The following is a 22,665-nucleotide window of genomic DNA, read 5'->3' on the forward strand; positions in this document are numbered from 1 at the left end:
GGCTACGCTGTGTTATTTTTAGCGTGAGCTGCCCTCCTCCGTGCTTCCTGCTGAGTGCCAGGAGCAGATCCCCGCCCGCTCTGGCCTCAGTTTCCCCATCTGCAGAGTGACATGCCCTAGCCCACGTGGGGACGTGGGCTCCCACGGCGAGAGGGGAGGATCACTACCCACGACTGGCCTCGGGCCACGCAGTCCCTGAGCAGCTGGTAGCTGTGGGCAGGTTACCCCTCTTCCCCTGCCCGCCACTTCTGCCTTCTCACCCGCGAAACCGAGACTCCAACGCGAGAAGCCCAGGGCTAGAGGGTCTTTTGACACTCCCCCCAACTCATGTGTGGTTTGGCGGCGCTGTTGGGGCTAAGCCACCAGGGGCCCCAACCCGCAGGGTCTGCCCTTGAACTGGGAGTTCTGGGAAAGACCAGCTCCGACTTCCAGGAGGGTTGGAGGGTTTTTGCAATGGGTTGACGCGGCACATGCGTGACCTTGTGGAGTCTCAGGGACTCCTCCGTAAAGGAGGCTGAACCTACCCACGTGAGGGTCGTGAGGGGAGCAGAAATCAGCACCAGCTGCCACAAATACAACCACGGCTTTCAGACTCAAGGTTAAACTCCCAGTTAATGTCTGCCGAACAGACACCTCAAGCTTCCTGGCTTAAGGATAATAATTAATAGCGGGCGGGGGAGGGGGGGAGGGGGGGAGGGGGAACCGGGGTGGTGGTGGCGCCCCAGCCTGGCCAGGTCCTGGACTCAGAACATTAAACCCAGTTCTGAATTTGGTACTTATCACCCAAGGTACTCCCTCAAGCTTTTACCACATACCTATTTATTCCTACTCGACATAAGACATAGGTGTGGTTTTGTGTATTTCCAAACTATAAAGGCTTTACCATCTATGCACGTTTCTGCAACTTTATTCACACAGCTTTGCTTCCCTTACACCGATACCGTTCCTCAAGTTCATTGCTTTTCACTGATGAGGGGCATTCTAGCGTTTACTAGTTTGTTTCTCCATTTTCCTCATGACTGACATTTGGGTTGTTGACAGTTTTCTGGTATTACAGGCAATGCTGCATTTATGAAGAGAGGTTCTTGGGCATGAGATGAAGAGTTTCTCTAAGGCAAAGCCCAGGAGTGGAACTTCAGGAATTGCTGGGTCACTAGGCATTTGCAACTTCAATTTCCTAGATACCCCAAATTGCTCTCCCCATGGCTGCACAAATTTACATTTTCATCAACAGTAGGTGAGCATCCCAACTGATTCTTCCCACCTTGGTACTGCCAGAATCAAAATGGCAGCCCGCTGAGTGGGAAACAGCCCCCCCTTGTGGATTTCATTTGCATTTCCCCATCACTAATACACCAGAGCACCTTTTCCTTCGTTTTTTTGGCCACTTCAGTTCTCTTCTGTAAGTTCCCCATTCATAGCCTTTGCTCCTTTCCTTTTCTTTATGAATATGTAGGAATTCTTTACATATTCTAAATACACTTTGTTGGTCATATGCTTGTGGACACCTGCTCCTGGTCGGTAGCTTTTGGTTTCATCTTCTTATGGTGTCTTTTAACACAGATTTTTAATTTTAATGACGTTAAATCTTCACAAGAAACCTGTACGGCTTATCCTGAGGTTATAAAAACATTCTTTATTTTCTTCTAAAATGTTTAAAGTGTGCTTTTCAAATTAGTTTGTATGCACCTGGAATGATTTTTATCTACCAGGTGAGGTAGAAATCCAATTTCATTTTTCCCCAGAGAGAGAATCCACTGCCCCAGCACCATTTATTAGTCCATTATTTCTCCAAAGATTTTTTTAAAGAGAGGAAAAAAACAATAGCTGTTTTGAAAAAAATAAATCTATCTAAACAAAATATTAGCAACAGAAACCAACAGTGTATTGATAGCAACAATTACAACATTATGACAAGTCGTGTTTACCCCAAGAATTCAAGGAACCTTCGAAATCACTAGAAACTATGCATGTAACTGAGCTGTTAAACGGAGTAAAGTACAAGCCCATCCGATCATCTCAGTAAACGCAGAAAAGCATGCAATTAGCAACTGCTAACATTTTACTTATTGTATTTTTCCTTAAGAATGCACGGGGTCTCTACAGATTTTTAAACGTTCAGAGCAGCAAACATCAGACAAAAACCAAGCACCAGCAACAGCGATACTGCAGCATCCATCCTGGGGCATGTCCTGTCAGTCTCCGCTCAGATGACTTCCTAAGGTCACTTTCAGGTCTATTTCCATGACCATAAATAGCATCTTTGGCAAGTCTGGTTCCGGTTTGGCCCTTATCCAACTCCTGTTCCACGAGAAGCCCTGAGAAATAAAAGATTAATCCAGCCAAGTGGACCCTACGGTTTCTCACCTCCGAACGCGCCCCAACTATAGGCGGGGCGAGCCTCTCACGCAATGGATCCCCTGGCAGCAAGCCGAGACGGGTTATCTTCTCGGCATTCCAAGTCACTAGCTCGGCCAAGACGGACAGATGCGAGCGCTCCAGAGACTGGTAGGTCTGCCTTTCGGTCTCTCCCAATTCTGCCCCACCTCCGGGGAAGGGGTGGGGACACCTTGACTGAAGGAGGGTGGGGATGTCCGTGCAGAATCTGAGGGCTACGCCTTCAACCAGTGCCCAGGGACAGGAGCTTCCCAGGGACTGGGCCGCCCGGGCCCTGGTGGCGGCAGGGGCGCCAGATGGAGGAAAGGGGAGGCCGGGCAGAGGGGCCAGAAAGGGCGACGGCGGCGGTCGGAGCGGGAGACAGGCAGGAACCCGCAGATTCACTCCGGAGGCGGCAGCGAGGGAGGGGACGGGGGGCGCAGGGCCGGAACTTCCGGGGAGTCTGGAACAAGGTGATGAGACCCGCCGGCTGGGACCTGCAGATGCGGAGGCAGGGCGTGGGCCGGGGTGACCTCGGCCCAAGCTCCCTTCTGGTCTGCAGAGATGGGCTCCAGGCTCGGCGGAGTAAGGAGTAAGCGGCTTTTCGGCCACAGAACTGCAGAAAGGGAGGGATGGAGGATGAACAGCAGCTGTTCTTACGGCCTCGGACTCAGGCGACCCGCTCACGGCGCCCACACCTCTTAACGCCCCCTGCGCCTGCGCCTGCGCCTCGGCCGCCCTCCGCGTGGGAGTCTCGCCGCTCCGTGCGCCAGTGCGCCTGCGTCTCGGCTGTATGTTTTGCGCAAGTCGTCAGCTCATCGACTTCCCTCAACACCTACTGCGCTTGCGCATGCGCTTCTGCCTCAACCTGAGTTTGCGCCCCTCTAACGTTCTCTGAGCATGCGTTTCTCCCTCTCGGCTCATTTGCTTCTGGCGAATGCCCTAGTGAAATGAGTGCACCACCCTCCCCCCAGCGCGCATGTGCCGGCACCTGCCCGGCAATGGTGGCCGCGGTTCCCCTGGGGCAGGGCAGAAGCTCACAGGCCGCACTTCTCCCGAATACTGGAGAAATGTGTACGTGCTCGATGCCCTCCTGCGATCTGGAAAGGTCTGAAGTCCAAAACCTGCCCGGCCTAGGCGTTTCAGATAAGGGATTGAGGACCAGCGTGAACTGCACGGGCGCGGCCACTCTGGAAGGCTTCACGACGGCGTCAAATGTACAGAAACCCCTCGTGCTTGTTTGTGGAGTTTGGTGCTGGGCTCAGACGAGCATGCGTAGGTGTGCACGCGCAGGGATGGTTTGGTGGCCAGTGCAGGGTGGCGAGGGGTCACATGTCTGCAGATACGCGGGCCGGCGGCATCCCGGGCTGGCACCCATCGCGATGCCCTCGCGGTCCTCGTCCTCGTCCGGGCCAGACGCGCCCCGAGAGGAAGCCGGCCCTGGGCGCTGCAACCGTGGCTGCCAACCCCCTCCTGTGACTGTTTCCCACCCTCGCCTCTTCCTCAACCGCCTTCTCCTCCTCCACGCTTCCTCTAAGCTCTGTCCTGACGTCCTGCTTCACCGAGGGCATGGGGGTACCAGAAGAGGACGCCCACACCACCCACCACCCCGTCCCTTGGTTTCTCTCCAACCCGCGCTGATTTCCTTCAGATGTGAGCACAGCGCACCTACACCCCTCCTTCAGGTCTTTGTGCAAATGTCACGTGACCACCTTCTCCAAAAGCTCCCCCCTCACCCTGCCCTGCTTTACGTCTCCGTCGCACTAGCTAACAGATTGTATGTTTTCCTTGTTGGTTTTGTTATTTCCTGTCTGCTCCACTGGAAGGAAGGCCCCCTGAGGCCGCTGCTTGAGTCTCTTGTTCACTGCTGTATCCCCAGCTCCTAGAACAGTAGGTTTATTGTCCATAGTAGGGAGGCAAGAAAGATTTGTTCACTGAGTTAAGAATCACCGTCGTAGCTAAGGTCTGAATGCTTTTCATGACAGGCACCGGACTAGGCAATCTCCATGCAGGATCTCATGGAATTAAATGATTCCTGCTGTCTTGGAGACCTGCCAGCACCCCCTGCCGCATGGGCTCTGTTGTCGGCAGGCACTTGTCTCTTGCTGCTTTCTGCAGATCTGCTCTCTTAGAGGAATTCTCACCTGCATGCAGCCTGCATGGAGCTTTGCCCTGACTCCAGTGAGACTGACTACCGCCTTCTCAACTGGCTTTCTCCTGAGGCTTCCGGATTGGGAGGAAGTTCCTTAGGCCTTATAGGAACTGTGGGCAGCCAGGGTGCCTGTCACAGACCAGTCTCCAGACCTGTGGCAAGATCTTTGGCAGGACCCTGCCCACCAGAACCTCTTCCTCTGCCTCCCCATCCCCAGCACAGTATCTCACCAAATGCTGCATGCATGTCCCTCTTCTGCCAGCTGTATGTGCCCCAGCACAGTTCTTGGCTGGGACAGGCACTTGGTCTTTGACTGACAGATGAGTAAACAGTCCTCAGGTTCTGGAAGTTCTTCAGAAAACTGTTAGCCAAACATCCTTCTGCCATGAAACTTGTATTTAAGTATTAAAAAAAATCTTCATGGGGCCAGTCTGGTGGTGTAGTGGTTAAGTTTGCATGCACTGCTTCATCAGCCCAGGGTTGAAAGATCCAGATCCTGGGCACAGACCTACACACCACTCATCAAACCACACTGTGGTGGCATCCCACATACAAAATAGAGGAAGTTTGGCCTAGATGTGAGCTCAGGGCCAATCTTCCTCACCAAAAAAATAAAAATAGAAAAATGATCAATTTGACTTGTAGGACCTTAAATTTGCACAACGATTTGCCAAAACGAGAAAAGCAGTAGGATTTGCTGGGAAAAGATCAACGGTTTGATTTTTGTATAGTTAACTACTTTGTGAATGCCGAGGAGAACATCTGAGGGGAGCAGTTCATTGTCGTGCCTTTGAGGGAGTGGAGAATTTTCAGCATATACTGAATTTTCAAAATTTTAACGAGAATGGTATTTTGTAATTAAAAATTATAAAAGGAAAAATACAAATAAGATTCTGAATTCCAAAAAAATTCCAACTAAACGGGATGGAGCCTCAGGGCCCCAAGTGCTCATGGCTGGTGCCCTCCATCTCTAAGGGCGTTGCACTAGGATGAGGAGCTGTCCTTTATGGGACCCAGTGTGTGTGGCCTATGTGTATCGTGGCTGTCTCCCAGCCTGGAGGTGGGCATTATTATCTCCAGGTCCAGCGAGAAAGTGACTCAGAAAGGGTGAGGGAGCAAGGGCAGGGCTGGCATTGGGACCCAGGCACTGCCACCAGCTGCGGCTGCTCTCTGCTGCTCCGTATGCCCCCCATGTCCCCACGTGTAGTCCATGTGGCCCCTTCTCTTAGCCTCATTGCACACCAGGCTGGGAGGTAAGAGGATCCCCAGCCACTCTGTTGGAGAATGTTCAGGTGGGGCGAGTCACTGGGGCTCACGGGCTGCTGTCCTGCCAGGGGCAGAGCATCATCCACTGGGGCCCCAGCTCAGAGCGTGGTCCTGCCGAACCACAGCAGGCAAGCCTAGGGACAGTCCGGCATGGAGGGCCGAAACTGCTGTCCCTTTCAGGAAAATGCTGGCAGGGGTGGGGTTGGGGGGGTGAAGGGACAGCAGGGTCCTAGGCTCAGAGCAGAAGGCTTGGGTTCCTCTGCTACCTGCTAGCCCTGTGACCTGGGTGACTCCTCTTCTCTCATTGCCTGGCTCAGACCGATTGCAGTGCTGTAATTGGCAGGCTGCAGCCCCAGGACAGAGGTGGACGCTGTTAGTGGTCACTCTGTTCTCTCTTCCCTCAGATTCAGGGCAAGGTCCTGCTCCTGACCATCTGTGCGGCTGGCATTGGTGGGACTTTTCAGTTTGGCTACAACCTCTCCATCATCAATGCCCCAACCTTGGTATGTACCCTCCTTGCCCCCCGTCATCATTCCAGTGGGTGCTGGGCGATGGCTGACAGCTGACCCCTTTGGAGCTTCAGGCCAGCGTCCAGTTGGTGGCGCTTTCTCCCACGGGTTCATCTTCCCTGGGATGTCCCACAGGTCCTGTGGGTTCAAACCCAGCTCTGCATCCTCCCCCGAGCCCACATGTCCCCCTGAGTCCCTAATGTCAGTGGATGACACCACTGTCACCCACTCGGGGTCAGCCTTGACTCTGCCCTCCTCTCTCGGACGCCAAGTGCTTCCTAACTACCTCTCGCATCCAGCTGTTTCTCCCTGTGTCTCGACCACAACCCCACTTCCGGCCCCACCTCTCCGGCCTGGATTGCTGGCCGGGCCTCCTCACTGGCCTCCCTGCCTTCAGTCTCTCAAGTTTGATCAGGCCACTCCCCTCCCAGAAACATTCTGTAACCCCCCCCCCCCCCCAGTGCCTATGGGAATAAGGACTCATCCTCCTGAAGTTCCAGGCCTCCTGGGATCAGAACCTGTCCTCTGTCTGCCACCTTCATTCCCCTAACCCTGCTACCGAAGCAGGTTAAATGCAGTCCCCCAAAAGCACACCACCCTTCTCTAAGCCTCCTCCCCTTGGAAACCCTCTCTGCCCCACATGCAGACGCCCTTCAGAACCCTCCCAAATACCATCACCTTCCAGATCCTTCCATCAACACCCCCCAGCTGGAAGTCACCCCCCGACGCATATCCATGGTGCAGGTGCCTTTCTCATCCTCCTGCTGGTTTGCTCTCAGTGTCTGAGTCATCTTTGAATCCTCAGCACGTGACGCTGGCCTGGCCCATGTCAATTTTCAGGGAGTGCCTGTGGAAAGGAGGGATCTTTCAGCCCCAGTGCTAGAAGCCACCTCTTACTTCCTTCAGAAGGGAGAGTGTCCTGTCATGTAGCTGGGAAGGAGGTGGGGCTGCACACCCTGGGGGTGGGGGGAAGAGCTGCAGGAGCCAGGCCCCAGGACGGAACTGGGGCTCTCCTGTCCCTGCATGGCCTCACCCTCCACCCAGTGACAACAGCTGTCACCAGGCTCATTTCTTGCCAGCTGGGAACCCCAAATAAAGTCTTCCCTGGTAGCTCCAGTGGAAAGGCCTGGGAAGAATCTGATTGGCTGGTTTAGATACATACCTGTTGACCAATCATGTGGTCAGGAGGATGGAGCACTCTGATTGGCCAGGTCTGGGTCAGGTGACCACCTTTAAGGGGATGGGGAGGCTGTGATTCACAATGGGAGAGAACTTCCTGAAAAGAAGGTATGTTAGCAGTTGGCAGAGCTGGGGATGGGAGCACATTCTGGGCAGGAACAGTTACAGCAGCCCAGCCTCTTAAAGGAAGGATGGAATGAAGGGTTTAGAAAGGGAGGTTTGAGCTGCAGCATTTGTTTGTCTGTTCGTCCACAAGCACAGGAGCGCCCACTTCAGTGCACACATTCAGGCTGCAGAGGGATCCGCTGGCAGCAGGGTGCTCGCAGGCCTGCTTCTCACAGGCCTCATTGCCCCTGCAAATGGGACTTTCGGGGGCTCAGAGGCTCTGCCTACCCCCCTGAATGGTCACTCTTGAGGAGTTCCAGCCCAGATCTTGGGAGGCTGGCCCTGGTCCCAGCTCCCTTGGATGGGTCCTTCCCCGAGAGGGACCTGGCGGGCACCAGGCCAACAGCCATTACCCTGAGCTGGCTGGGCAGGAGAGAGCTCTCCCCACACCTAAACCCACTGCCTTTCTCACGTCCTGTCCCGAGGCCCAAGACCAGCCAGACACTGACATTCATCTCTGACCAAGGGAAGGGTGTCTGGCCTTCCCCATGCTCAGTCATTCCTGACCTCCTGGCCTCCGTTCACTTCCTAAAGTGGCAGCTGTGTGGGGCAGGGTGGGGCTCCGGGGTGTCCAAACTCCCCGGTGCAGCCCTGACCGTGGGCAGGTCATTTCCCCTCTCTGGGCCCAATTCCCAGGGTTAACAAGGAGCAGAGTAATATGTGTCTAACAGAATACTCCCGAGGGCTTGTCACAGTCGGGGTCCCTGGAAACACGTGGCTCACTCCAGATGAGTCAAGCAGCTTTAGAGACCACAAAGGCAGGTTTACAGAGGACTGAGGGGCATCAGGAACACATGAGGCGGTGCGGGTGCAGGAATGCAGTAGGAACACCGAGTCCTTACCACCTGATCCGCAGAGGCACAGTGGGAGGAGCAGTTCCCAGAACCAAAGGACAGAGCCATGTGGCATAGGCCCCCTCGAGAGGAGCAGTGACCTCTGGTCGAGCTCACAGCCAGCCTGAGGTGACCTCCCAGGACGGGAGCCCCAGGCACTCGGGGCACAGATATCCCCCGACCATGGCCTCTCTCTCTTGCCTCCTCTGATGCCCTGCGGGGGCTCACCACAGGCTAGTCCAACGGGGAGCCAGTCAGCAAGGGGGCCCGCTGATGTGGCCCTTGTTAAGTGGCTTCCTGGGCCTAAAGCAGGGAGACAGGTGACAGTGGACTAGGAGGGGCACGGGGAGACTGTCCAGCACTAGCTCCAGGAGACACTGCCTGTGAGAGAGACCGGCACAGGGCACTCATAGGGTGGGGCTCAGGCAGGCTTGTTCCCGCCCCTCAGGGAGGAGCATCGCTCAGGGGACACTGCCTGTGAGAGACACCCCACAGGGCACTCATAGGGTGGGGCTCAGGCAGGCTTGTTCCCGCCCCTCAGGGAGGAGCATCGCTCAGGGGACACTGCCTGTGAGAGAGACCGGCACAGGGCACTCATAGGGTGGGGCTCAGGCAGGCTTGTTCCCGCCCCTCAGGGAGGAGCATCACTCAGGGGAGCTGGTGGCCACTCCACAGAGGCAGAGCCCTGGGGAGAAGGCATAAGGTGGAAAGCCCCTCCCTGGGAGGCTGACGGGCATCTCTGTCCACAGCACATTCAGGACTTCACTAATGAGACGTGGTGGGCCCGGACTGGCCGGCCACTGCCCGACCACCTGGTTCTGCTTGTGTGGTCCCTCATCGTGTCCCTGTACCCCCTGGGGGGCCTCTTTGGAGCGCTGCTTGCAGGGCCCCTGGCCATCAAGCTGGGAAGGTAAGTGCTTCCTGTGTACCCCTAGTGTCCTTTACACGAGGGCACTCCAGTCTGCAGGCTGGAGAATGTGGAGATGGAAGATCACCAGCAGGCCCAGACCCAGGCCAGCTGCTCACCCAGCCTCTTATTCTGCCCATAGTTCCACCAGGAGGGTCACCCTTCCGAGCAGATTGGGCCGAGGGAGGAATCCTGTGCTGTGAGGGAGGAAGGACTCCAGGTTTCCAGTTCCCCATCCACCAACAAATGCCCTTTGACGGTAAACAAGTGTATTCTCCCTGGGCCTCATCTCCCCCGAGTATCCAACTGATGCAGTTCTTGGGTCACAAACGAGAGAGACCAACTCTGACTGAGTTAATGGAAAATTGTAATCACCAGAAGGACACTGGAGCAGCTCACAGAATGGAAGGAAGGGTCAAAAGGCAGGTCTTGAGGAGGCAGGAGCCAAGGCGGGGCCGAGGATCTCGACAGCCAGAGCATTGGACTTTCCTCCTGGAGGATGCCTCCAGCCCGTCAGCTCCAACTACATTCCATCTCCACCATCTTCAGGCAAGATTCAGAATCCAGGAAGACGGGTTCTTACTGGCCCACCTTGGGTCACATGCCTATACCTGTGAAGGAGCAGGAGAGACGCAATGCTGGGCAGAAAGACAAATGGCAACCACAGTCCACCCCTTTGCTAGCTACCCGGTGGGAGTAGACACATTTCTCCCATATATTCAGTTCCATACATGCCCCTCCTAACATTACTCGACTGTGCCATCATATACACCAGCATTGTGTCTTCACCCCTTCCCAAGTGACACCACTCACAGCATTGTCTTGTCACAGCCACCAAGCCAATGTAATGGAGATATTCTTTCTGAGCACAGGCTTTCCACTTGATGACCATTCTGCCAGCCCTGCGGTTAACCTCTTGATATTCTGCTATCTATACACTTCATGATAAATTTACCTGCCACCAAGACACCCCACGGGAGGAGGAAAGAAGAAGAAAGAGTAGGAAAAAAATGAAGCAAAAGAAAAGTAGTGGGTGAATTTATTTTAAAGCATGTGACACAGAAAGTCTGGAAACACAGGTAGGAGTTCTTCTGGTTTCAGAACTGGTCACAGGCTGTCGCACATCGGCGCCTTCCATCCTCTGCTTCTCCACTCTTGTCTGGGGCCAGCACTTCCGCCGGCTGAGGCTCTGCCCATTGCGGTTGACTCAAATCTTCCTTCTGGAGTGGGCCTGGTGGGCCTGCTGTTGGAGGATCTTCAGCAGGTTGTTCTGCTCTGAGCTCATCTGCTTCTGCATCATGGGATTCCTAACGTAATGGAGGCCCCGGGCACCAGCCTCTCTTCTTTCACTGATGTAACTTCCTTCACTGGCTGCAAAATTACATGGGTGCCATGCTTGTATATCTAATGCGTGTATCTGTAAGGATGTCTTCAACTGCAAGTAACAGAAAACCAGGACTCAGTTGGCGAAAACAACAGGAGACCCTTGATCTCACACAACAAGAAGTCTGGAGGTGGCTGCCTTCATGAAGGGCCACCGCAGCCCCAGCTCTGCTCCTCCGAGATTCCCTTGGCTGCCAGCTCCACTGTGTGTCAGATTTGTCTTCAGGCTCGCAGCTGGGAAGCTACAGCGGCCTCACCCAGATGCAGCACCACCCGGCAGAGGGGGAGTTCTTCCAGGCCAGTGCTCTATATCAGAAAGAAAAACACCTGTCAAAAACGCCCCGGGTCTCCTTGCCCAGCCCTGAGTCACTGGCACGGAGAACGGGGTCACCAAGACTGGGCTGGATGATCGGGGTCACACCTGAGCCGTATGGGGAAGGGGCACATTCCCAAACGAACTGAGGCTCTTCCTGCAAAGAAAAAGGTGATGAGAGCTGTTGCCTGCATATCTAGTGATACCTGGAACAGTGTCCCTAGATGGTGGCGCTGGCAGAAGCATGAAGGGAAGGAATTGAAAATTCAGACTCAGCCCATGTGTCTGTTCCAATTCTAACAAATTAGTGGCCCATCCCCAAGGCAGGGACCAGTGGAAGGAGTTCACCTTCCACCCAGGAGCTGACTGGAGCCCTGACACTTGTTGCCGTTTCTGGGAGTCAGGGTTGGCTGTGTAGGGTGGCAAGGTAGCTCGTCAGCTTGGTGACAGGAAGCCCCTGTCGTTGAGTCCATGTGCATTTTCTGTCCTCGAGACCCTCCCTGCTGTGTTTACGAGCCAATGGAGCGAGCGCTGGGCTGGCTGAGGACGACAGCGGGATGCCCTCACAGAGGGGCCATCCAGGCCGCCTGGTCACGCAGAGTCTTTGCAGTGGCAGGGACTTGTGCTGAACGGAAACATGGACAGATGTATGTTCAGGCTCTGGGCCAGTTCTGACAGCTGCCTCTGCTTCCTTCCCTGCACCTCCTTGAAGCCAGGCTGCAAATCCTGCTTCATGTAAGACTTTGACGATCTAACCAAAGTCTTTGGAACAGGGACAAAATTCCATTCTTGAGATTCTGTCTAGAGGAAGGGTTTAACTCCTCCAATATCTGTTAGGGCCACCTTTGAGTGACCATAGCTCTACATTTCTGGCTAGAACAAACATATGCACACAACCATCTGCAAAGCAAGGTCAAGCTTTGGGTTTTGTTTTGTTTTAAACTAAAGACTGAGGCCCCGGGTGTGCCTGGGAGAAGGGCGGCAGCAGGGGCAGAGCAGGCGTGCTGATGTGAGTAACCTGCTTGTGGGAATCTTTGGGGCCCCCACGGGCGTCACTAAATAGTGACTGAGTGCTACTGGGCTCACTCATGCTTAGCACAGGAGTGTCACATGCACCCCATTCATGATGGGCACACAGCAACCAGGCACATGGTCCTGGGTACATGGGTACATGGTCCCACACTCTGGTGTTTACTCCCCACTAGGGCCTAGTGACAAGACCAGGAGTTATTTCTCATTGAGAGGATGGTAATTCACTGAGGTAGAGGGGCTTTCCTCCAAGACCCGAGGTCTTGCACTGTGTTCTCCTTTTAGCCAACTGCCACAGGCACTCGGAGCAGCGGAGGGTCTGCTAGTCTACAGGGCCGATGGCAGAGCTCTGTGCACTAGGTTTGGACACAAGAGAACACTCCTCTTGCTTAGCTCCACTCAAAGCTGCCACGTCCCAAATCACCTGGTATGTGTGTCAGATCCCGACACCCAATGTGCACATGCTCCCTCCAAAATGGCAGGAAGCCCTCTGAGATTTGCCTGTCCTTCTTGGAGGAAGGGCAGCAATTTGTCACACACTTGGAGGAAATGTGCTGACACGTGTTGGTTCATTGGACCCAGGAACCTTACTGACGGGCGGCCCCTCACTCACGCTTCCATGCTGTCATGCTTGCACCTCACCAAGACATCTGGTGTCCTTGCTGCTTCCTCTTCTCCAGGTCCTTTCAGGACAGGGTCATCCCAGTAGTGGGTCAGCAGGATGCCCTGTGGGTTGCGCAGCTCCCTGTGGAGGAGGTTGTGGCCCAGAGCTAGAGAGCTGCTGTGTCCTTAAGGCAGGTCCGTAAAGGTGTAATACTGTCCCTGCCTGGTGACAGCTAAATGTTTCTGTGTCTGTGTATTGAAATGCAGCAAAGTGCATTCACCAGATGAATAGCCACAATTGAAGTACTTTATTAATGTATAGCAGTGAGGAAACCATATATGGTATATTAGTTACAACTGGAGTTACCACTGGATTGAGTGTGTCATAATCTCCTGACCTCGTCCATTCTCTGGACCCAGGACGTCTAAGCTGCAGCTGGGATTCCATCACCGATGTGCTGCTGACTTTGGGCAACACTGGCCTCCTCTGGGCTCCAGTTTCGCTGTCGGTTCAGCGAGCATATGACCCACGCTCAGCTCTCCTGAGGGGTCTGTAGACACACTGCTGAGCTCAGCATCAGGAGCCCAGAGCCGGTGCTTCGTTTTGGGGGGAGCCACTGACACTTCCAGCGCCCCTTCCTTGTTTGCAGTCTGTCCTGCTGAACTGGGCATGGGCCGTCCAGCCATCCTGAAGCATCTGAGAAGTGACTCTATAACACAGGGGGGAAATGTGAGGGGACTGCCCCGGGCTCCCATCACCCCTCCCTCAGTCTGAAAGTCCCTGTTCTTCCTCCCATGTTTCATTGAGTCTGAGAAATTAGATATCAGTCCCTTCATTTTCCAGCGGACCTTGAGAGAACAATATTTCATCTGTAGGGATAAAGCCATAAAATATAAGCTCTGTCATTTCAAGGTATGGCACAGGCAGAAAAAGCAGTCTGGGGGTATGCTGGGTTGGGGGGGAGTGGTAGTATGCCCCTGCAGCCACACCGTGGTCACCCAGGTACAATAGCCAGTGGTCATTTCCGTTCATGCAGTTCAGACTCCTTGACACAGTTCACACTCGCACACACGCACAGGTCTGACCAGGGCCGGCTGGAGAGGCACAGAGGGGTCCCCAGAGAGGGTCCCTCCAGACTGAACCCGAGCTCTCTCGCCTGTGTCCCCCGCCCCCCAAGGAAGAAGTCCCTGCTGGTGAATAACGTCTTTGTGGTGGCCGCGGCGATCCTGTTTGGCTTCAGCCGCAGAGCAGGCTCCTTCGAGATGATCATGCTGGGACGGCTGCTCGTAGGAGTCAGTGCAGGTATGGGCAGAGGGCGTCTCATCCTGCCTCTCTAGCCCTGCTCATTCATTCCTTCCCTTCCGTCATTCATTTATTCGCTTTATTCATTGATTTCCTTCTCATTCATTCCCACCTTTTCCTGCAAAATGATTAAATATGGTTTATCTTAAAAGGCTCATATAACTAGACACTTAAAATGTATAAAGAAAAATGCAAAAGTTGAACAGGGGTGTGAGGACAGACATCCCCAACCTACGCTAACAGAGGTCCTGGGTTGGAGCATCAGTCTCAGCCACGAGCTTCCTGGCAGCCAAGGTGTAAAGGCATCTAGGATGAGTTCTCTGATCTTCCCTACAGAGGCAGAATAGCCTGTTAGGGACTCCTCAGTTTCCGGGGCTTGTCATGTGAGGAAGCAGAAATTCGAGCACATCCACCTGGGCTTATAGGGGCTCCCATCAACAACCCCCTCTTGACTCCCTACTGTTTATACAGCCAGGTGTCAATGTCTATATTAGTTTCTATTGCTGTGAAACCAAGTTCTCTAAAACTTAGTGACTGTGCACACATCCAGGTGTGAGCATGAACGTCCAGCCCATGTACCTAGGGGAGAGCGCCCCCAAGGAGCTCCGGGGAGCCGTGGCCATGACCTCAGCCGTCTTCGCCGCCCTGGGGGTCGTGATGGGCCAGGTGGTCGGACTCAGGTCGGTGCCCTGCTGCGTGCACTGAGTGGTTAGAGGGGTGTCAGAAAAGCCCTTCTTCACCTGAGTTTCTCCCCTGCTCACCAAGGAGATTCAGGCTTTGCTTCTGTGTATTCAGGCACTGAAACCCTGTCCGCTTCCATCTGGCCAGTACACAAAATTGATGTCAGTCAGCCACACTTCAGTGTGAATCACCCATTTCCATCCTCTCCAGACCAGGGAGCAGAAACAGGTCTTAACAAAGGAGAGGGTGAAGGTTTGGGCTCTTAAAGAGGAGCATGTCCTGGTCATCTCAGAAAAGAGAGGAGAGGGCAGAGCCTGGAGCCCTGGGAAGAGGAGTTGCTAGGGACGACGTGGGGCTGCAGCCCTGCCTTATCCTAGGTCCCTGCCTGGGTGGAGGGATCTTGGTGTCCAGACCCAGAGCCAGTCAGGAAGAGGCACAGGGCAGTGCAGGCCCTCTGCCCTCAGGAGGGCAGGCAGGCAGGGGGTGGGGCTCTGGCAAGGAGGCGTCTGGCCCAGCCTCTCCTCTGCCTCCCCAGGGAGCTCCTGGGCGACCCGCAGGCCTGGCCCCTGCTGCTGGCCAGCTGCCTGGTGCCCGGGCTGCTCCAGCTGGCCTCCTTGCCCCTGCTTCCCGAGAGCCCGCGCTACCTCCTCATTGACTGTGGAGACACCGAGGCCTGCCTGGCAGGTGAGTCCCTGATCTCGGTCCCCCACATCACCCTTGACCATGGGGCACATCTGACCAGAGCATATGGGGCCCATTTCTGGGTTTCATTCATCAGGGAAAAGCTGTCCCCTGTTTGTGCCTCAGTTTCACGATCCATCCATCTATCCATTCAAAACTGTATCAAGGCGCCGTCCTAAGTGCCAGGGCAGGGGGATGGAGCAGACCCAGGCCCTGCCATGCAGGAACTCCAGGGTGGTGCAGAGAAAGAGCCCTCCACACACGTGTGGGATGAAACACCATGTAAGACCTCATGGGCCCAATGCCAACTGGGTGCCCATGGTCTTATCTGTTAGCTGTGGCCACAGTAATGATGCCCAAGGAACAACCCCAAAACCTCTGGCTTAAAACATCAATCACTTACTGTATCTTCTGCTCTTTTACTTGCTGGGCTGGCTGCACGACTCTGCTGGTCTCACCTGGTACAGCTCTGCTGTACATGCCTCTCCTCTCACTCTCGGTACCAACAGGCTGGCCCAGGAGTGTTCTTATTACGCTGATGGCAGAGGCACAAGAAAGCACATCCAAAGGCACAAGCATTTTCTGAATCTTTGATCCCACTGGCCCAAAGTCAAGGGATGGGAAAATCAATGGCATACCCTCTCGGATGGCAAAGGGTGTAGATTGAGGGAGGGTGAAGACCAGGGCCCGCCAATGGACTCTTCTCAGCTTGCCATCATGGCCACAATTATTATTCATGTCCTTCCCCTGTGCAAAACGTGCTCAATGCTGTCCTGGGGACACCCCCACCAAGTCTCATCCAATCATGGCATCAGGCTTGAAGTCCAGGATCTCAAGATCATGTCAGGTCTATATGTGCCTTCTCTTGATCCAGAGACCTAGGAGCTAAAAACACAAAGTGCCCCTCCTGCACTCACAGACAGTGGTGAAAGTGGGACAGTGCAACCACACCCAAGCCCGTTTCAAAAAAGAGGAGGCAGAGAAACAGAAAGCAGTCAGCAATCCATAGCAATGCTGAAGGGCCCCCGGGAAAACGCTGCTGGGTCCCCTGCCTTGGGGGTGGGGAATGTTCCTCCATGGAGCCCTGGCTCGGCCCCCAGGAAGGGGCTCCCCAGCCATGGCTTCCCCAGGTTCTTGCTTCTGCCATCTGAGGTGTCCTTCCTTTTCCATCACCTTCCTTGACACCTTCTGAGAAAACGTGCCTGTGGAAAATGGGGGCACAGAAGTCTTTACACTTCAGACTGTCGCAGTCTCTTCACCCAGGCGGGCGGAGCTTTTGTCAATATACCTTTCTCAAAAACGACCTGAATTTTCTATGTATTTGATTTGTGTGCCAAAAACTACAATTCTTTTTAAGATGTGCTTCTCTCTTGCAACTTAATTACTGGAATTTTGGGTCTCTTGGTTTGCTATGGACCTACACCTGTAAGCCCCGAAATGCCCCTTTTCCAGCCATGAGGGTCTCTGAGGCAGTGCTTTAAGCCACACCCTTGATTTGACCTTTCCCTGAGTCCACGGCTCACTGGCAGAGCGCTGGATTTCATCTTGCTTCCAGGCTCTAACTTAACTTGGGACTGTCTTCGCTATCTGGAGAGGCTAGAGATGAGAAACAGGTTTAGTTTTTGTTCGTGTTTTTTATTTAACTAACCTAGCAAGTGCTGGAATCAGTTCAATTTAATTAAATTGTGTTCCCTCTGAAGGTCTCTTTGAGCTTGAGTTTTTCTCCTAGTACGCTTAGAGCACTCAGCCAAAAGCAGCCGGTTCCTGCTCTCCACACTTGAAATCTCTTCGCCCAAGTCCAGAAGTTCATTGGGTCTGTTTTCTTTCCTCCCTGTTACTGCCCTTCATTCACGGCCTTTCGTGTTTCCAGCCTCCTCATGTCCTCTGCCTGGTCTTGGAACGGATACTGTGTCTCAGGTCCTAGTGCAGGTAGCAGTTACTCCTGGTTAATTGATCAGTTTGTAATTGCTTCCTAGCAACCACATCTCAGTGGCAGACAAAAGAAGCAATAATTAGCTCAAACCTCTGTGAGTTCTAGAGTTGGCCCATGAAGGTGGGGTCTGGTGGTGCCTCTGCTCATCTTGGTCACTCATGCAGGTCAGCTGGGCATTGGTTGATCTAGGACGGTCCCAGCTGGGCCAGGTCTGCTCCTCCTGGGACCAGAGGGCTAGCCCCGCCGCACGTAGAAACGAGCAAGGTCTCAAGGCTTGGGCTGGACCCTGCACACCCTCCCTCCAGCCTCCTTCTATTGGCCAGAGCGAGTCACGCGGCCGAGCCCAAGGCCCAGGGCTGGGCTGCGGACTTGCCCCTTTAGTGGGAGCAACTGCAAGATCACAAAACAAAGGACAGGGATCCAGGGCGGGGTGAAGAACTGGGGACGATAATGGCAACCTACTGCAACTGTCTGTCCCTTTTGATGGGTCCGCAGAACCCTGAGTTTCGAAAGCCCTTTTTGGTCCGAGGTGCCGGTGAAATGACAGGGCCAGGAAGGTCATCGCCCTCTGACGGGGGGTCCCGGAGAGGGAGGAAGGAGTGGGGCTGGGGAGCTCACGGTGGGGAGCTCAGCGCCCTCTCCCCCCGCCAGCGCTGCAGCGACTGCGGGGCCCCGCGGACGTGGCGGGCGAGCTGGCGGAGCTGGAGCAGGAGCGCGCCGCCTGCCGGGACAGGCGCGCGCGGCGCCCGTGGGAGCTGTTCCGGGAGCGCGCCCTGCGGAGGCAGGTGGCGAGCCTGGTGGTGCTGGGCAGCGCCATGGAGCTCTGCGGGAACGACACGGTGAGGCCCGACCCCCGCCCCGGGGGGGGCCCGGGCGGTGGGAGGGAGCCCGCGCCCCAGCCGCCCTCGGCCCGCCCTTTGCAGGTGTACGCCTACGCCTCCGGCGTGTTCCGGGAGGCGGGGATCCCCGAGGAGAAGGTCCAGTACGCCATCATCGGGACCGGGAGCTGCGAGCTGCTCACCGCCTTTGTCAGCGTGAGTGTGGCCCTGGGCTGACCCGCCACTAGCCCTGCGGGGCCCTCGGAATGCTGACACTCAGGACTCAGTCCTCTGAGCTCAGCCATTCTTCACTCCAGGTCACTGTTCAAATGTCACGAGTTAGCAAGCATTTATTTAGCACCTACTGTTTGAGGGGCACCCACACCACCATTTTGCCATGAGGACACTGAATGAAGTTGAGTGGCAAAGGTCCTCTGGGAAATTCATGTCTTCATCTCCTGAAGGAATAAACTTCCCCTATCCCCCCACCAGCTTCCTCATGAGGCCCCTCCCCACTGCCTGTCCTAAACCAAGGGGACCATGGCCCCTGCACGGGGTGAGTTACTGAGGACTAGTTTCCTTTGCAGTGTGTGGTCATTGAGAGGCTGGGCCGTCGTGTGCTGCTGATGGGGGGGTACTGCCTGATGACCTGCTGGGGGAGCGTGTTCACAGTGGCCCTGTACCTGCAGGTAAGTGGGCAGGGGGTGAGGGAGGAGTGGGAGGCTGCAGCCCACCCAACGACCACCTCACCCCATCCCCTCTACTGCAGAGCTCCATCCCCTGGATGCCCTACCTGGCCATGTCCTGCATCTTTGCCTTCATCCTCAGCTTTGGCATCGGCCCAGGTGAGCAGCCCCAGGGGCTCCAGGCATTGGGCCTTGTTAAAGGACCAATGGATGTCTGGGTGAACCATGGGTCGACATGAACGCATGTTGCCAGCCTGCCCCTCTGCCTCCAACCCACCTGTACCGAGGCTTCTGGGAGGGAACGGCTGGAGGAGAGCACCAAGGGGCCCCTTCATGTCTGGGGCAAGGTTGGGGAAAGGCAGGGTAGAGAGCCCTGGCTGGCAGCTCCCTGTCCCCGCTCCTCCTTCCAGCCGGAGTAACAGGGATCCTGGCCACGGAGCTGTTTGACCAGACAGCCCGGCCTGCTGCCTACATGGTCTCCGGGGCGCTCATGTGGACCATGCTCTTCCTGGTGGGGCTGGGGTTCCCCTTCATCATGGTAGGCCTGCGCCTCCCCCCAGGGGGCCCTGTCTTAGGTTTTGTCACTGTCCACATGAGAACCCCCACGGGAGGCTTCCCTCCAGGGAGACTGAGGCTGAAGGGGATGGGGCTTATCTGAGCAAAGAGGGCCCAGTCCCTCATCATGACCTGTCATGGAGCCTTCCATCCAGGGGCTGGATGGGGCCACACCAGGTCTCGGGCTCTCTTTTAACCCACAGGAGGGCTTGTCCCACTTCATCTATGTGCCTTTCCTCGGTGTGTGTGTCTGTGGGGCCATCTACACTGGCTTCTTCCTCCCTGAGACCAAAGGCAAGACCTTCCTGGAGATCTCCGAGGAATTACACCGACTCAACTTCCCCAGGAAGAGCCCAGGCCCCACGTGGAGGGACCCGGAGGTCATCCTGTCCACAGAGCTGTAGTCTACGGGTGTGGCTGGGGCCCAGATCCACCTGCTTCTCTTCCCTTTGCTCCTCTCGAGGGTCTGGCCCTCTCCAGTCACAGCTCCTGCATTCGTGTGTTTAACGGGTGCTTATTGAGCACCCGTATGCAGGCATGGTGCCAGGTGCTTAGCAGTCAGCATTGAGCCAGAGAGATGGGATCCAGGACATCTTGGTGCGCCCCATCTAGAGGCTGTTAACCCGGAGAAAACCAATAAGAACGGAACTACGAATCTGGGAATCCAGTGGAAGGAAAAGCCAGGTGATGAAGGACGTGCATAGGAGGGGGGTCTGACCTAGTGGGAGAGGGAGATGGTCAGAAAAATGTTCTCCAAGGAACCGATTTTTAAAAATCAACATTATTGAGGTATAATTTGACATACAATAAAATGCCTTAATAGTAAGGATACAAGTGATGAGTTTTGACAGATGTGGATACCCATGAGACCACCACCACAGTCCAGGCAGAGCTTTCACATCACCCCAAAAGCTCCCCCCTGCCCTTTTGCAATCAATAACCCACCCCACCCCCAGCCCCAAGCAACCACTGACCTGCTGTCTGTCAGTGTGTGTCCGATGGGCCTTTTGGGGACTGTGATATGACTCCTTACTGAATGTTTGCATTAGTGTCTGGCTCTGCTCCAGATGAGTATTTTGAGATTCCTGCACGTCGCCGCGTGTATCAGCACGTATTCCCTTGTGTTGTTGAGTCGCATTCCACTCTGTGGATAGGCCATCATTTGTTCCTCCATTTCCCTGTTGGTGGACGTTTGAGCTGTTTCTAATTCTTGGCCATCATGAATAAAACTGCTGTGAACATTCCTGCACAAGTTTTGTAGACATGTTTGGATAAATGTTGTGGGTAAATGAATTCCTGAGTTGAATAATGAATGTATATTTAACTCTAGAAGAAATTGTTTCCCAAAGTGACTTCTGTTTCACGTTCCCACTGGCAACGTCCGAGAGTTCCGGCTGCTCCACCTCCTCAGCAGCACTTCTTGTCGTCAGTCTTTTTAATTTAGCCATCCTACTAGCGTGTAATGGTGTCTTGACTAATAATGTTGAGGATCTTTTCATGTGCTCAGTGTGTCCATTCTTGTATCTTCTTTTGTGAAGAATCTGTTGAAATCCTTTGTCTGCTATTTTTTTTAAAGATTTAATTTCTTAGAGTGGTTTTAATTTCACAGCAAAATTGAGAGGAAAGTACAGAGATTTCCCATCTGCCCCCTGTCCCCACACACGCATAGCCTCCCGCGTTATCAACATCTCCCAGCACAACAGTGCATTTGTTACAATCCATGAACCTACACTGACACATCATTATCACCCGAAGACCATGATTTACATTAGGTTCACGCTTGGTGTTGTACCCTCTATGGGTTTGCACAAATGTCTAATGACATGTGCCCACCATTATAGTTCATACACAGTATTTTCATTGCCCTAAAACCCCCTCTGCTCAGCCTGTTCATCCCTCCCTCCCCGCTAACCCTTGACAACCACTGATCTTTCTACTGTCTCCATAGTTTTGCCTCTTCCAGAATGTCATCGAGCTGGAATCATACAGTCTGTAGCCTTTTTGGATTGGCTTCTTTCACTTAGTAATATGCATTTAAGATTCCTCCATGTCTTTTCATGACTTCATAGCTCATTTCTTTTTAGTGCTAAATAGTATTCCATTGGCTGGATGGATCACAGTTTATCCTTTTACCTACTGAAGGACATCCTGGTTGCTTCCAAGTCTTGGCTATTATGAATAAAGCTGCTGTAACATCCATGTGCAGGTTTTCGTGTGGACAGAAGTTTTCAACTCCTTTGGGTAAATACCAAGGAGCAGGATTGCTGGATCACATGGTAAGTGTATGTTTTGTGTGTAAGAAACTGCCAAACTGTCTTCCAAAGTAGCTGTGCCATTTTGCATTCCCAACAGCAACAAATGAGAGTTCCTGTTGCTCCACATCCTCAGCAACATTTGGTGATGTCAGTGTTCCAGATTTTGGCCATTCTAATCAGTGTGTAGTGGCATCTCGTTGTTATTTTCATTTGCATTTCCCTGAGGAGACATAATGTGGAGCATCTTTTCACATGCCTGTTTGCCAACTGTATGTCTTCTTTGGTGAGGTGTCTCTATTCAGGTCTTTGGCCCGTTTTAAAAAATTGAGTTGTTTGTTTTCTTATTGTTGAGTTTTAAGAGTTCCTTGTATATTTTGGATAAGAATCCTTTATCACATAGGTCTTTTGGAAATATTTTCTCCCAGTCTGTGGCTTGTCTTTTCATTCTCTTGACCACGTCTTTCACAGAGCAGAAATATTTAATTTAAATGAAGTCCAGCATATCAATTTTTTCTTTCATGGATTGTGCCTTTGGTGTCATATCTAAAAAGTCATTACCAAACCCGTGGTCTTCTAGCTTTTCTTCTAGTGTCTGTCATTTTTTGTTGGGTTGTTTGTCTTATTTTTGACTTATAGAAATTCTTCGTACATTCTAGGTGCCAGTACTTTGTCAGATCTGTGTATTGCACATTTTGCTTGCAGTCTGTAGCTTTTTTGTGTTCTTAATAGTGTCTAAGAGCAGACATTTTTATTTTGATAAAGTCCAAGTTACCAATAGTATCTTTTATGATTCATGCTCTGTGTCCCAAGACATCTTTGCCTATCCCAACATTGCACAGATTTTCTTCTAGACGTTTGATAGTTTTAGCTTTTACACTGATGTGGATGATTGATTTTTTTTTTATTTTTTTTATTTAAGATTTTATTTTTTCCTTTTTCTCCCCAAAGCCCCTCAGTACATAGTTGTATATTCTTCGTTGTGGGTCCTTCTAGTTGTAGCATGTGGGACGCTGCCTCAGCGTGGTTTGATGAGCAGTG

The 22,665-nt window shown here is 53.5% G+C and overlaps 1 protein-coding gene across 11 annotated transcripts; it reads left to right on the forward strand.

The window, feature by feature from the left end:
* Positions 1 to 1,763: 1,763 nt before the first annotated feature.
* SLC2A11 (solute carrier family 2 member 11) lies at positions 1,764 to 20,708 on the forward strand. Of its 11 annotated transcripts, none has more exons than XM_014866256.3 (12): positions 1,764 to 2,508; positions 6,199 to 6,297; positions 9,230 to 9,390; positions 13,894 to 14,018; positions 14,569 to 14,698; positions 15,235 to 15,383; positions 17,965 to 18,152; positions 18,237 to 18,347; positions 18,719 to 18,820; positions 18,901 to 18,976; positions 19,228 to 19,355; positions 19,576 to 20,708. In XM_014866256.3, exons 1-12 carry the CDS (start codon positions 2,488 to 2,490, stop codon positions 19,774 to 19,776), a joined length of 1,491 nt encoding a protein of 496 aa, XP_014721742.2. In that variant the 5' UTR covers positions 1,764 to 2,487; the 3' UTR covers positions 19,777 to 20,708. The 11 variants fall into 11 exon arrangements, with proteins under 11 accessions (XP_014721742.2, XP_070372626.1, XP_044631335.2 ...); XM_070516525.1 differs by having other exon boundaries at positions 19,228 to 19,328; XM_014866253.3 differs by lacking the exon at positions 1,764 to 2,508 and adding an exon at positions 3,178 to 3,593.
* The last annotated feature ends 1,957 nt before the right edge of the window (positions 20,709 to 22,665 follow it).

This window comes from Equus asinus, chromosome 8 (assembly GCF_041296235.1).
Source record: "Equus asinus isolate D_3611 breed Donkey chromosome 8, EquAss-T2T_v2, whole genome shotgun sequence".
NCBI classification, from domain to species: domain Eukaryota; kingdom Metazoa; phylum Chordata; class Mammalia; order Perissodactyla; family Equidae; genus Equus; species Equus asinus.